Raw genomic sequence first — 15384 nt, 5'->3', positions numbered from 1 at the left:
GGCCATACCTGTCATAAGATATACTGCTGGCATCATAAACTGGACACAGATGGAACTGGACAATTTGGACAGAAAAACAAGAAAACTCATGACCATTCATCATTCACTGCACCCCCGCAGTGATGTTGACCGGCTATATCTGCCTAGAAGATCAGGGGACAGAGGACTCTTACAAGTAAAACAAGCAGTCAAAGAAGAAGAACATGCCCTGGCAGAATATGTAAAGCAAAGTGAAGAACCTGCTTTGATTGAAGTCAAAAATCAGAAACTCCTCAAAACACAGCAGACAAAGAATGAGTACAAGAAAACTGCACTACAAACTAGAGCTGACAGCTGACACAACAAAACATTGCACGGAAAGATGCTTGACAAAATTGAAGGAAAAGCTGAAGAAGGAGAAGACCTGGCTATGGCTCATGAATGGGCCACTGAAGGAGACAGAAGGCCTGATCCTTGCAGCCCAGGAGCAACCCATCAGAACAAATGCAATTATGGCCAAGATTGAAAAATCAGCTGATGACCCAAAATGCAGACTGTGCAAGGAAGCTGACGAAACCATTGATCATATCCTCAGCTGCTGTAAGAAAATCGCACAGACTACAAACAGAGGCACAACTATGTGGCACAAATGATTCATTGGAACTTATGCCTCAAGTACCACCTCCCTGCAGTAAAGAACTGGTGGGATCACAAACCTGCAAAAGTATTGGGGATTGAGCACGCAAAGATACTGTGGGATTTCCGAATCCAGACTGACAAAGTTCTGGAACACAACACACCAGACATCACAGTTATGGAAAAGAAAAAGGTTTGGATCATTGATGTTGCCATCCCAGGTGACAGTCGCATTGACAAAAAACAACAGGCAAAACTCAGCCGCTATCAGGACCTCAAGATTGAACTTCAAAGACTCCGGCAGAAACCAGTACAGGTGGTCCTGGTGGTGATCGGCACATTGGGTGCCGTTCCAAAAGATCTCAGCCGGCATTTGGAAACAATAGACATTGACAAAATCACGATCTGCCAACTGCAAAAGGCCACCCTACTGGGATCTGCACGCATCATCCGAAAATACATCACACAGTCCTAGACACTTGGGAAGTGTTCGACTTGTGATTTTGTGATACGAAATCCAGAATGTCTATCTTGTTTGCTATGTCATAAAATAATAATAATAATAATAATAATAATAATAATAATAATAATAATATAGTTGTTGTAACTTTTATTATGATTAAAAATAATTCCATTATAAGAATTGGCTATGTAAAGTTGGGTGCAACATTCCTTAAACAAGCTGCAGAATTCCCTTGAAAAAAAAGAGTACCAAATCTCTTTCCCATCTTTAATATTGTCAACTGATCGTTTTATTCTTTGTTTTTATCAGCCAAACCAATAGAATGCTTGTTACCAAATTCATGATAAGACCTCAGTGTATATATAAGAGCCTACCTAACCATAGAGTTTCCAATTCCACCCTCTTCTGGGACAATTCACTTTGAAACCTCAAATCACTTGTTTTATGTTTCTTCAATAATGTTTCTATTTGCTTCTAGTTTATTTTAAGCCTCTCAAGAAGGATTCTTTCTTTATTAAGTGTCAACTGAGACCAATTTTTAAATAATCACAATGTGGATCTAGAATCAGATGTCCTATTCTCTTTATCAAATTTCTTTAGGCATTTCTTTTTCCCATGTTAAAAAATAAACTGAATTTAGCCTTCAAATCAGAATCTGAGGCTGCTGCATAGTGAGGGGCCGAGAAGTGGACAATTTACTATTGTACTTTTTTATCTATAAGGATTAATTCTCTATCACCAATTGGCAAATAACTTTAAATTCATTCAATCTTAATTTCTAACTCACTTCTCAACTGGAAGAAAACATTCTCAAAGAAGCAACAAATTGGAAACAAGTATCTTTCTCCCTCTACTCAAATGATTCAAACCAGAAACTACATCTAGCGTACTGTGAAAACTTTACATTCATCTTCTAGAAACAGAAGTGGCTAATTCATAAAAGTAGCTCTAGCAAATTCTATTAACATTAAATGTAATGATCTAGTTACCATAGTCCTCAGGAAAAAAGGCAATGTGTGATGAGTTAACTTCCCCAAGGTAATTCTTGGCTTCCACCCACACATATAGACGGACAAAGAAAGTAACATCATCAAAACTGGTGCAGGAGTTATTAACATCTTCAGGTATACAGTCAGGGAAATTCGTGTTTGACCTATTGTTAAAGATAAAAATCCATATTTAATCAAGTTTCAAATACAGTATCTTAATTCTAGTATGCAAGTACATGGTTATACTAGCCCTCTGAACCCCACCAATGATGGATCTGGACCAAACTTGGCACAAAGACCCAACGCTGCCAACTTTGCATACTGGTGATCGACTTTGGCATCAGAGAGTTCTAGTTCACCCATATTCAGAGAACACTGAACCCAGCAAATGATGATCTGGCCAAATCTGGCACACAAACCCAACATGGCCAACTGTGAATACTGGCAGGCTTTGCTGCTTCAGACACTTACAGTTCACCGGTATTCAGAGAATACTGAATCCAGCAGATGAGGGTTCTGGACCAAACACAGACACAACATGGCAAAAACTGTGAATACTGGCAGGTGTTTTGGGAAGATTGCCCTGGGAATCTGGGAGTTGTAGATCACCTTTATCCAGAAATCACTGAACCCAGCTGATGTCAGATTTGGACCAAAATTGGCACACAGATCCAACATGGCCAACTGAATACTGGCAGGCATTTCAGGAAGATTTCCCTGGGAATCTGGGAGTTGGTAGTTCACCCTTATCCAGAAAACACTGAACCCAGCCAGATTTGGACCAAATTTGGCACACAGACCCAACATGTGAATACTGGCGGAGTTTGGGGAGGGTTGACTCAAGATTTTGGGGACTTGTAGTTCACCCACATCCTTATGCATTTTCTAATGGGACCAGTCATAAAAAACAAAAGCAAAGACTGAGTTTTTTTCTAAGACATAGCGTAAAAACAGGCTTAACTGATATTACCTAACATCCAAAAACAAACAATGCCCTTTTAAAATAACCCGGGTACCAAGCTAGTAAGAAATAATTTGTGTCTGTTAACCGCCACCTAGGATTTGTAGTTTAGCGAAGCTCTGGCAGAAAATGCTACAAACCTTGTAAAACTACTATACCACCATAGCATTGAGACATAGCAGTTAATGTGGTGCCAAACTGCATTAATTATATATTTTAGATGTACCTCAACTCAACTTGAACCTATATGCTAAAATCAAAGCTGCAGCTTAGAGATGGGGAATCTAGAACTGATCATGGTTAGAGCTGACCAACTGAAATCAATGGATAGAAGTCAATCAGTGCTGACTCACTTGCTTTGATTTTAAAGTCTGTTTGAAGCATGATTAAATTAGGCATCACCTAAGTGACTAACAGCTGGTTAGGATATCAAACAGATTAGCTTAGGGAAGGGGTCCCCAAACTACAGCTCATGGACCAAATCCGGCCTGACAAGTTTATTTTCTCTGGCCTCCACCATTATTGCTTCGCATGTGCATGGTTGAGACAAATGTGTGTGCACAGCAGCTAGTATGGGGCATGGGAGGTGTGTGGAACTATAGTCTGGCCCCCAACCATTTGAGAGACCAAGAACTGGCCCCCCACCTCAAAGGTTTGCAGATGCATGGTGTAGGGAATCTTTGAAAGATCCAACTAAATGTGTACGTATTATTACATACACATATACAAAATTAACAATGCATTTAAATGTCTTAAGGCTGAGCTTTCCTAACTGTTGACTGCCTGTAGTTCCTAGGTGAAAAATGCTCCACACCTACAAACCACAAAAAGATGTATGTCTAAAAAGTGTGTCGCTAACATGAAAAGTTTGGAGAGCACTGGCTTAAAGTGCTTGAAAGTTCTGCATTCACATTCAAAACGTTAATGCTTAAAGCTTGTTTAATGTAGGACACCTAGAGAACCTTTCTGTTATGAGATAGTATACCTTTTTTCTAAATTAATGACCAAATAGTTACATATGCTTACCATGCTGATTTAAGAGTGTAATTAGTTTTCAAGTATGTATTCCTTCCAGGTTCCCAAGTGCATCTTTTAACAATTTTTTTCTTTTCAAGTTGAATCACAATACAACTGACATTCTCAGGTTTCTCTGGAGGATCTGCAACAAATATATTTTAATACTGTTGGAACTATACAAGCATTGATCTGTCAATATATTCAAAACATGAACATATTTTAATATGAATTATTTAAAGATATAGGCTGCCGTGGAATTTATGTTTATAGTATTGCATCTTTAAAGGTAGGGTTTTTTTTGGGTAGCATAGCTATGATGATGGAGACTTTTGGCTGTTATTAACAATGTCAGCCACCGATTTAATGCATCATATATTCTTAGCCTACCTACTACTGGCAATTCAAGAATAATGAGCTGAATCAAAGGTCTAACAAAAGAACAGGCTAATCATGCAACAATCTTTTCTACCCTCTTCTCCTCACTAAGCCCTCAAAAAAGTCCTTCAAGATAATAATATCGGTCTTACCAGTAATATATTTGTATTCAGAAAGACGCAAAAGATACCCTGATAGATTGTTCCTCTCACTTGTTCTGACAGGCAGTGGCTAAAGAAACAAACTATTTCTTCAATTCTAAAATGCACTTTATTCCTATATAAACATCTCTAAAAAGGAGATGCATCTTAGAATAGTAGGTTTATTTTATGTATTTTTGTTGGTGGTGGTGGTAATGAAATTAGGCTGCATCTTACAATCAATGTTGTATTACAATTGAAGAAATATGGTACAGTACATATTTTCCAAATACCCAAACGAATTATCAGTGAAGAAAGCTGACTTTCATAAATCAATGTAAATATTCATCCAGATGCATCTTTGAACTATTCCAATGTGTCAATAAAGTGTTCCACATTTTTTATTATATTTTTAAACCCTAATATTATAAAGCAAAATTAAACTTTATATGAAGTTCTAATTTTTTATCTTGTTTTACTTAATATTTTTGAGCCATATGCAATGCTATCACCATTTTTTCTGCATCTACTAAGGAGACTGTTCTGGTCCTGAACCGGTGTGTGTGTGTGAGGGATGGAATATAAATGTATGACATAAATAAATAATAGTAACCTCAATATGCTGCCAAATATATTAATCTCCAATGTTGAGCTCTTTGCTTTTCCCATACAAGTCTTTTAACTACAATGTAATAAAAGCACTGAACCCTTCTAGTAGTGTACTATATAAGCGAGACAAGAAATAAAGGATGCTGTACATTTAAACAGAAATGTCTTAGTGTATCAAAAAGGAAGAAAACTACACCAAAGAAAAAAAGGAAGAAAAATTGAATTACTTACAGCCCAACTGAATCTGTATTCCATAGATGTTCTGCTCAATGTTCCCCTCTACTAAAATGTTGCAAGTCAGAGGAGAAATCAATGTAGAGGTATCATTGAATGTTATACTAGAAACAGTTTGGTTTATTATATGATACTGTTCTTTAGGGACAATCACATTTTTTGTTTTCCAGAAAATTTGATTAGCATGTACTTTGTCATAGTATGGACAAGTATCATAGAGAACACAGAATGCTGTAAAACTGGAGCCAATGGGCAGTATTACTGGAGACTCTGGGTAGATATGACCACACATTTGCACAAGTGAATCTGAAAAAGAGAGATCATGATATTCATTTTTGTAGCCATTACAAATGCTATTGTCAAAAGTGAACCACAACAATATATCACAAAAAACAACAGCTATCTAGAAAGCATGTTAGAAAAATGAAGTGAACATTACTCACTCTAGTATTACATAAATTGGCTCTGAAACCAAAGTAAGTGAACAGAAAGGAAGTTAATAAAAGGAAAGTTTCCTATCTTCTCCTCCTCACTGCAGCCATCAATTATTCTGAAAGGCCTATTTGGAAGGTTGGGAAGTCCTTACATGAGAAATTGAGGTAGGTTTCCAACTTGGGGATGCTGCACTGAGCTGTTTGATTTTGACATGTTATATAAGTGCACTATGTTACTATGCCACTGTATATAATGTGACTTGACCATATACCGATTGTGGTAATCACAGAGGGTCATGGAACCAAATCACAGCAGATTTCAAGGGCTTGTTGTAAATTCATTACATAAATAAAATGCATTTCCCATATGTACCAGGTTTTCAAAGGTGAAACTGAATCAAGACGCAAGGCAGGGAAGAACAGAATTGGGTCGGGGGGAAAAAAAACTAAGAGTACAGAGGTAGCTATGAGTAAGGGTGGGATGTTTTTAAATATGTCTATCACCACTTCATCACAAGTATCAATATTACCAAAGAAATAGAACAGAAGTTATTATACAGAGATATTTTGATCTGCTTCAAGAGCAATTAAGTTAAAACTGTTGCATTAAAATTATTATTGAGCTTATTCTACAGAAAGTGATCAGCTTCCAATAGTATACAAAGAAAGTACATTTGGATAGATCCTAATCATCTTTGAAATGATACATGTCATAGGAAGAGGTGTAAGAAATGAAACTATCAACTGGGACTATCAAGTGATTTTAGATCTAAATTGTTTTTGTATGAGTGATATAGCTCTTGCCTTTTATTCATTCTTAACAGTGAGCAGATATTATTGGCTAATGTTTCCTAAACTCTTAAGAAAGTTACCTGAAACATTATACAAGTTATATTATCCCAGATGCTGTAATCAGCCCTGCAGTTATAAATTAACATATTTTCATAGCCTGGTTTAGTATTTTAGCACATATAAAAAAATGAAACAAAACCGGGGGGAGGGGGGGAATTACTTAAACCAATCATTTGGGTGGGACTTTCTCTTGCTGATTTAAAACATTCAAACTACTTCACGTTTTATATAATCAACCTAACTGGCTGAAATCAATCTATTTGGATTTATTAACTCTGTTCTATCAATCTTTTCTGCTATTAGGGTTTTATTTTTAAAAACTCTTAGGTCATGACTAAACATAAACTAGGAAACTGAATTGTATGGTTGATTCAATTAAGTTAAAAACCACTTCATTTCAAATTAACAATTACTGTGCGATTGGCTTTTATACTATATTTCTTTTAATTTGAGGGGGAAAAACCAAACTGTTTCAAAGCTTCAAAATCAGTCAAAACAATCAATCTATATTTTAGTTACTAGAACAAAAACCTTTCTGACCCAAGACCTGTGCGCAAAGAAGGTGCTTTAAATTGTTTTTAAAAAACCAAGAATTTCCAAATATTAAGAATGTGTAATATTTACATGATTTACACAAACTCAAGACACAATTTTTCATAGAGACTGCCATTTTTGTCTATTGCAGCATAAAACAGAAAGGGGGAAGTGGAATAAAAGAGTTGAGCAGTTGATTTGTTTTAGCATGACCTTTAATAGATGAATGTTACAACATCAGGTATAATTGCAGTTACATGAGTAGGATCAGAAAATAATAGTGTACAGATAGATACAAACTTTGACTGAAGCTATAAACTTTGTAAGCGTTGGGTCAAATGGTGAATCTTATTAACATCACCACACCCAAGTGCATTCATTTGCTCATCTTCCAATGTGGTTTATGACTTTCTCTGTAAGTAAGGCCCATTTGCCCACTACGCTGGGCAAACAGGTGTTGCTATCCAAATGGATAAATGGACACAAATTTGATATTAGAATTATCAAAACTCCAAAACTAGAAGAACAAAATGTTGATCTTCTTGGTCATACTATCAATGAACTTCAACCAGTAATTCGAGAATGAAAAAATTTCAAGAGAAGGGTAGAAAGAGGAACAGCTAAATCAGAATGTTTTCAAACTCCAATCTATCACATGACAGACAAAATAGTTTCTTGGAACACTACACACAATAATATATAATGTTCTCTCAACTGCACATGTACAAGGGAACACTTCCAGAGGAAGTTAATGATTTCAAGGGAAATGATTCTGGATAAGGAGGTATATTACTTTGCATTTCAAGAGTGTTACTAGCTTGAAATATGGCCACTATCTAACAATATTCTTTGAAAGGTGTTGTTGTTTCTTTATCCTCATCATACCTATGCTCACTTTTGCTACAGCATAACTGTTATATACCTGGCGCATCAATGTTAACTCCATCAAAACATCTGAGGAAGTAGATTGAAATCTATATTTTTTTTTAAAAAAACCCAGAAAGTTCTAAATGTGCTGCTAGATTCCTTCCCCACTCCCCATTTTCCTTTAAACAAGTTACAGCCATTCATCACAAGTATAATTTTTACAGACTTACCTCCAAAAGTGGTAAAGAGAAGAGTATACACGACTTGAACTAACCATCTCCGTTTCGAAAACATCTTGAAGTAAATCACTATAAAAACAAAAATTTTATACAGATCATTTTGACAGTGATGAACAAGCTATTACATTTTTCAGTCCAGTCCTGTGCATGAGCAGTGCCTTTAATACTTTTAAAAATGAAAGCAGATCTTTCAAACACTAAGAACACCTTCTTTTTCAAGAAAATATTTTCTAGGTAGTAGGTTCTGTGGTTTCTTCTGTCTTTATAATTTTGTTGAAGCAATAATAACAAGGATTTGAGGAGGGAAAATAGAGGAGTATAAAGGCATAGAATATTTGGAGAAAAAAAATCAGTGTCTTCCTAGATCTTATTATTGGTAAAACCAAACAAACCCTAAAACAGATTAAACACGCATGATAAAGGGCATAAAATATTTCTAAAAATATATTTTATACACTTAATCTGGAGAAGAAAAGGGAAAGTAGATATAAAATCTACAGTGAAAGCTTGCCAGATAACTAACATAGGCTCTAATGTAGTAGTGAGCAGAGGCTCTGCTCGCTATGTTCAGGTAAAACAGATGCCAAACATTTGAAACAATGCCATTCTAAAACAGCTAAAGAGATAGCAAATTAATTTCATTTTTAACTGAAAAAAGAAAAGACAGTAAAGAATTCTAGGTGCTTTCCAAAACCTTAAACATTATCATGTACAAATATTAAAAACAAGGCAATTAATGAGATTGAAAAATTGGAGAGTGGGTTATTTTTATCAAAATCGTAAGTATTCTTTACATTGCTTGGACTAAACCTTAACTAGACATATAAACATCCAACTCTCACTCCTTTTGGGCAACAAAGAAAGCTTTAAAAGGAAATAGGGTCTAAGATGTTTTTTCTGTTGGATTTCTGTGTCTCCCTGGATTTGTCAGGCAAAAGGTGCAACTCCTCTACCAAGGTAGAGTTTCCTGCAGTGTACCCTATGGATTAGCTCAGAATAGAAACTGCAGTTTATTAAAGATTTGGGAGCTCTTACACCATTCTAAGCTGAAACTTGTGTCTATAGAAATGATTAAAAAAAGAAAAATAGTTTTGATATTAATGGTAATTTTGATGCACTAAATATGGTCATGCCAATATGAGAACCAAAACTTTAAAAGACAGATCAGCAATATTTGTAATTTGTCTTCTTTTTTTAACGAGACATGGAAAGAAAGGGGATGGCCGCTACTAGGTGGAAAAGATTAGGCATATATCAGAAGAGCAGGAGTTAATCCTTTTGTTGAGCAAGAGTATTTGATATAAATAACATCAAGGCAGGAATAGGGGGAAGTAGTGACTGTGCTAGCAAAAGGATTTAATAGACAAGAAACAGAATGAGCTAGAAGCTGTTGTTGAAGGCTTTTTATGGAGCCCCTGATAGGACAGTGGGTTAAACCCTTGTGCCGGCAGGACTGTTTATTTATTTATTTATTTATTTATTTCCATAATTTCTATCCCACCCTTCTCCCCCGAGGGTACTCACGTGCGTGGAAAAGAGCCCGCCAATTGCAACTCTTTTCCACGCGCGCCATTCACCTGGAACCAGCGCCGGGCCCGCTCGCAGGCGATGGCGGTGTTGAGTTTATCCATACCTCACAACCTCTGAGGATGCCTGCCATAGATGTGGACGAAAATGTTCCAGAATACTTCTGGAACATGGCCACACAGCCCGAAAGACATACAAGAACCCTCTTTTCTGTATTTTGTCTGTGAAATCAGTCTGCCTGTAGAAACAGCACAACCACTTGTGGACGAGATTTCTGGATTTTTTGTTTTCCTGCCCCACTAAATTTTGTGCCATGTAGCCTGGTGAGGAATTTCGGAAGTCTGAAAAGCTTAACAGACATGCAGCATTTTAATACCCTAACAAAGTTATTAGATAACTCCAAGTTTTGTTCCCACTCATGGATTACATACTCATTATTTTTTGTGTTCCTCACTTGGTGCCTGATATTTTTCCTAGCAGAACTGGCAAAGTAAGAACATTTTGAAGGCCTGTAAGTCATGTTTATTTAGATCAGCTTTCAGTCATGCCTAAAGCTGGAGGGATTCCACATTTTACTATGCTTTTAATTTTGTTTTTACTCATGTTGGAAAGCGCTACCAGTCAAGTCAATTTAAGCAAGTACAATTGCCAACACTTTGTACAAGAAAAGCGGATATCCTAGGTAGTGACCAGGGAGAAAGCCTCGTTTATTATTATAAAACCTACTCTAGACTACACATCTCTACTTAATAGCAAATTAGCTTCAAGTTGAATAATAAAAAACAGCTATAAGAAATATGAAATACTGATGTCCTCAATACCTAAATAAACTGAAACAATAGATGAAACCACCTCTCATATACTCTAACTTCTCTTTGTGGTAGTATATTATTCACTGAAGAGAACAAGCTCTTAAACACAAATAACTCGGCAAGAGGCACAGGAAAATCATCAAAAGACTAGAACGGTAAGTAGGAGATGTTTTAAGTAGATACAGGAAAGTCTAAATACCCTAAAACAGTGTTTCTCAAACTGTACTCCTCCCAGAAATCCCAGCTCTTCGGAATTGTGAGAGCTGAAATCTAAAACATCTGGAGGAGCACAGTTTGAGAAATTCTGCCCTAAAGTTCCTGTCAGATCTTAGAAGCTGGTTAGTCCTTGGTTGGATGTTGTAGATTTCACATGAAGGAATTGAGAAAATCACCTCTGATTCCTTGCCTAAAAACCAAATGAAATTCATGGTTTTGCCATAAATCAGTAGACAACTTCAAGGTACATACCAGTATACACACTGAGCAGATTCAGTCATAAGATATTATAAGAAAAGTAATGAATTAAACTTCATATCTCATTAATGATAAAGTGTATTTCAGTTATATAACATGCGACTGTAGATGAAGGTCTACAGAATTGAATAGAAATGGTTCTCCAAGCAAATCTCCTCCCCTTAGCATAGAATGGAAAATAAAGTTGGCCTCCCACTTTCATGGGTTTCACTTTTACAAATTTGATTGTTTATTGCTGCACCTGCTGTTATCCTATGCCATTTTAATAAGGACTGCAAGTCTTGTGAGACCGTATGATGGGGCTGTAAATACCTGTGGAAAATGGCACGTGACAGCAGCAGAGGCAGTGGGTGGACAGAGCAGAGAAAAACATGGAGAAATTGGGGAATGCATCAATAAGTGTTCATCCAGACTGATTGAAAACTCTCAGATTTCATTCACAACATTCACGCTGACTTCCAACTGACAAAGAACTCTTCTCATACCCTGGACTCTCCACAGATATGTATTAACCTTCCTTGCCTAGTTTCTCCATGACTCACAACCTCTGAGGATGCCTGCCATAGATGTGGGCAAAACGACAGGAGAGAATACTTCTAGAACATGGCCATACAGCCCGGAATACATACAACAACCCGGCCATGAAAGCCTTCGACAACACTTTGTTCCAATCCAAAATGGTATGGCACTATAAGAAAAAAATGGAGAGAAAAAGGAGCAAAACCTGGGACTTATTGACCTTTTTAATCAGTCTGTGAAATTAGCTTTATTTTGCTTTATAGTATCCATCTGACAAAATGATTCCTTCCACACTCTTTGGCCTTTATATTGCATGTTATTATTTTATTCAGACTTAGTAAATGTTGCTGCTCTCCGATTTGTCTGTGAACACAAGCCAGGAGTGACTCCGGGATGAGCATCCTCAATTTCACACATTAAAAGAACATGCAGTAAAATGGACAGGAAAATCCCATCCTGATTCTAGCTTCCATAATTACAAGTAAACAAGTGGTTTTAAATATGTCTTTAAAAGACAGCGAATCAAACTCATCATACTCAGGAGAACTCAATGGTGGAGGCTGAGATAAAAATTCCAAATGTTTAATGCACAAGGTGTCCCCCAAAAGTAAATACTTTGAACAGCTTAGAGACCTGAAAGTTTTTTTTGCCACTCCACCCCGAATGCATACACCCTTTACAGGATTAAAGAATTCAATAGTTGAGGGGCATCATGAAATTACAGGAGAATATTGTGAAGTTTGCAATGCAACCAGGGATGAGCATTTGAACACCTAAAATGTTGTTTAAAATGAAATTTGATTTCATTTCAGTTTTATGTCCTTTAAATCCTCTTCAAAATGACATAAAAGAGTAATTTAAGATGGAACTTGTAACTCTGATGAAATCATTATAACCTCATTTATTCTTCAATATAAATGTATTTAATTGGCCTTCAAATAATCACCATGGCTACTTATAGTTATTAAATGGTATATGCATTTTTGAGACATCCTAAAACTACAATTCTCATAATTCCATAGTATTGAGCCCTGGTAGTTAAAGTGGTGTCAAACTACATTAATTCAGCAATGCATAGATGCACCCCTTGTTTGACTATAAATCAAATGGGATTGAAATACTTCAATGCAGTTTTTAAAAAGATGTCCTGCAGAAAGTCAGAGAAATATGGGACTGAATTATTATTATTACTATTATTAATACTATTATTAATATCCTGCTTTTTGTCTTACAACAGACTCAAAAGTGGCTAATAGTGGCCCCTTCTATACTTTTATATATCCCAGGATCTGATCCCTGATTATCTGCTTTAAACTGGATTATACAAGTCTCCACTCCCACGGCCCCTCCATGCAGCCATATAATCCAGGCTCCTTCCACAGAGCTGAATAACATTCCACATTATCTGTTTTGAACTGGAATATATGGCAGTGTGCACTCAGACAACCCAGTTCAAAGCAGATATTGTGGGATTTTCTGCCTTGATATTCTGGGTTATATGGCTGTGTGGAAGGGTCCCCAGAATATGAAGGGAGAAAAACCCACAATATCTGCTTTGAATGGGGTTATCTGAGTCTATACTGCCATATACAGTAGAATCTTGCTTATCCAACCTTCGCTCATCCAGCGTTCTCTATTATCCAACATAATCTCCCTTTTTGTAGTCAATGTTTTCAATACACTGAAATGTTTTGGTGCTAAATTCGTAAATACAGTAATTAGTACATAACATTACCATGTATTGAACTGCTTTTTCTGTCAATTTGTTGTAAAACATGATGTTTTGGTACTTAATTTGTAAAATCATAATGTAATTTGGCATTTAACACGATTTTCCTTAATTTCTCATTATCTAACATTTTCACTTATCCAACGTTCTGCTGGCCCATTTATACTGGATAAGTGGGACTCTACTGTATTCCAGTTCAAAGCAGAAAAAAGTGGGATTTTATTCAGCTGTGTGGAAGGGGTGGATCAGATCCTGGGATATAGGGGTAGTGTGGAAGGGGCCAGTGTTAAAAAAATAAATACAAATGTGCAATTTAAAACTGAAAACACACAAACATTAAAACAGAATTAAACTATAGGAATATTAAAAACCAATAGTTGAAACCATTAGGAATCTAAAACACATAAACACCAATCAGCACTCTTTGTCCTCAGTTTTTTAGTTCCCTTTGGGGGAGATAAAACAGGGTATAAATAATAACAATATAATAATAGTGTTCTTTTAAAAGCCTGTGTGAAAAGAAAATACTTCAATTTGGTTTTTTAAAAGGCCATCCTGATGAAAATTGGAGACATATACATTAACACGGTTTCAAAGGCCATCCTGAGGAAACTTAGAGAAATATGAGACTTAGGGCCCTTCCACAGTCATATATCCCAGGATATCAAAGCACAATAACCCACAATATCTGCTTTGAACTGGGTTATCTGAGGCCCCTTTCACAGTCATATAACCCTGGATATCAAGGCAGAATAACCCACAATATCTGCTTTGAACTGGAATATCAAAGGGCCCTTCCACACAGCCATATAACTCAGGGCTCTTCCAGACAGCCCTATATCCCACAATATCGGGGCAGAAAATCCCATAATATATGCATTGAACTGGGTTATCTGAGTCCATACACTGATAATGTGGGATTTTCTTCCTTGATGTTCTAGAATATAGGGTTGTGTGGAAGGGCCCTCAGGATATCAAAGCACAATAACCCACAATATCTGCTTTGAACTGGGTTATCTGAGGCCCCTTCCACAGTCATATAACCCAGGATATCAAGGCAGAATAACCCACAATATCTGCTTTGAACTGGGTTATCTGAGTCCATACTGCATTTATTCCAATTCAAAGCCGATAATGTGGGATTTTATTAAGATTAAGAAGGCGCCTGAAATACTTCAGCAAGATTTTTAAGTCACGCAAGTTACGCTTTTCTGGGGGAGGCCTTAACGGACTTTAAAGGCCTAAAGAAAGGCTTCAGCCGAAGCGAAGAGTGAGAAGCTACTGCTCCTGAGGCGAGTCAATGGCCAACTTCTCCCTCATTCGGGCCCAGCCGCAGCTCTCCGCTTCCCGAAAAGGAGAGGCAACAACACCGCCCACGAATCCCGGCACGGTTGGCCCTCGCCTCACCTCTTCTCCCTTCTTTGGCCTAATCCCACGCCGCTCCTCCGCCGCCGCTTCCGTCCCCTCAGGCCGCGCTCTACCGATAACATCGACGCCGCCGATAACAGGGATAACTTTGAGTGACGGCTCCGTCCGCGAGACCCAGCAGCCCCCAGAACGGCGACGTCATTGGTGCGCCCGGCGGTGACGTCACTGCCCCTGGGCGGGGCTTCCCGTAAGGCGCCTGTCGCGGCTGCCAGGATGTCGGGCTGCTGGTCCCAACAGGGAGAGAGGGAGGGCGGGAGAGTCCGGGAATAGACTTTGCCCATGGACTTCAACTCCCAGAATTCTCAGCTGCTGTGGCCAATGAGCAGGGAGATGAAGTTCAAAAATTACCCAGTTTGTAGACTGAATGCATTTGGATGTGTGTCGAAGGCTTTCATGGTTGCTGCGAGTTTTCCTGGCCATGTTCCAGAAACATTCTCTCCTGAAGTTTCACCCACATCAATGGCAGGCATCCTCATAGAATCATAGAATAGTTGGAAGAGACCTCATGGGCCATCCAGTCCAACCCCCTGCCAAGAAGCAGGAAATCGCATTCAAAGAACCCCCGA

At 37.6% G+C, this 15384-nt stretch overlaps 1 protein-coding gene across 1 annotated transcript in view; it reads right to left on the bottom strand.

Moving 5' to 3' along the window:
• Window positions 1–14967, bottom strand: part of il6st (interleukin 6 cytokine family signal transducer) — a 37846-nt gene extending 22879 nt beyond the window's left edge. The window contains exons 1-5 of the mRNA XM_008102780.3: window positions 14798–14967; window positions 8321–8398; window positions 5401–5709; window positions 4055–4187; window positions 2068–2231 (exon numbers count right to left, since the gene is read on the bottom strand). Coding sequence (XP_008100987.1) covers window positions 2068–2231; window positions 4055–4187; window positions 5401–5709; window positions 8321–8384 — 670 coding nt within the window. The 5' untranslated portion in view covers window positions 8385–8398; window positions 14798–14967. The remainder of the gene's footprint in view (window positions 1–2067; window positions 2232–4054; window positions 4188–5400; window positions 5710–8320; window positions 8399–14797) is intronic.
• Between the last annotated feature and the right edge of the window lie 417 nt (window positions 14968–15384).

This window comes from Anolis carolinensis, chromosome 2 (genome assembly GCF_035594765.1).
Source record: "Anolis carolinensis isolate JA03-04 chromosome 2, rAnoCar3.1.pri, whole genome shotgun sequence".
Classification (NCBI taxonomy): Eukaryota; Metazoa; Chordata; class Lepidosauria; order Squamata; family Dactyloidae; genus Anolis; species Anolis carolinensis.
The sequence above is the reverse complement of the archived record's forward strand: the minus strand, read 5'-3'. Positions and strand labels throughout refer to the sequence as shown.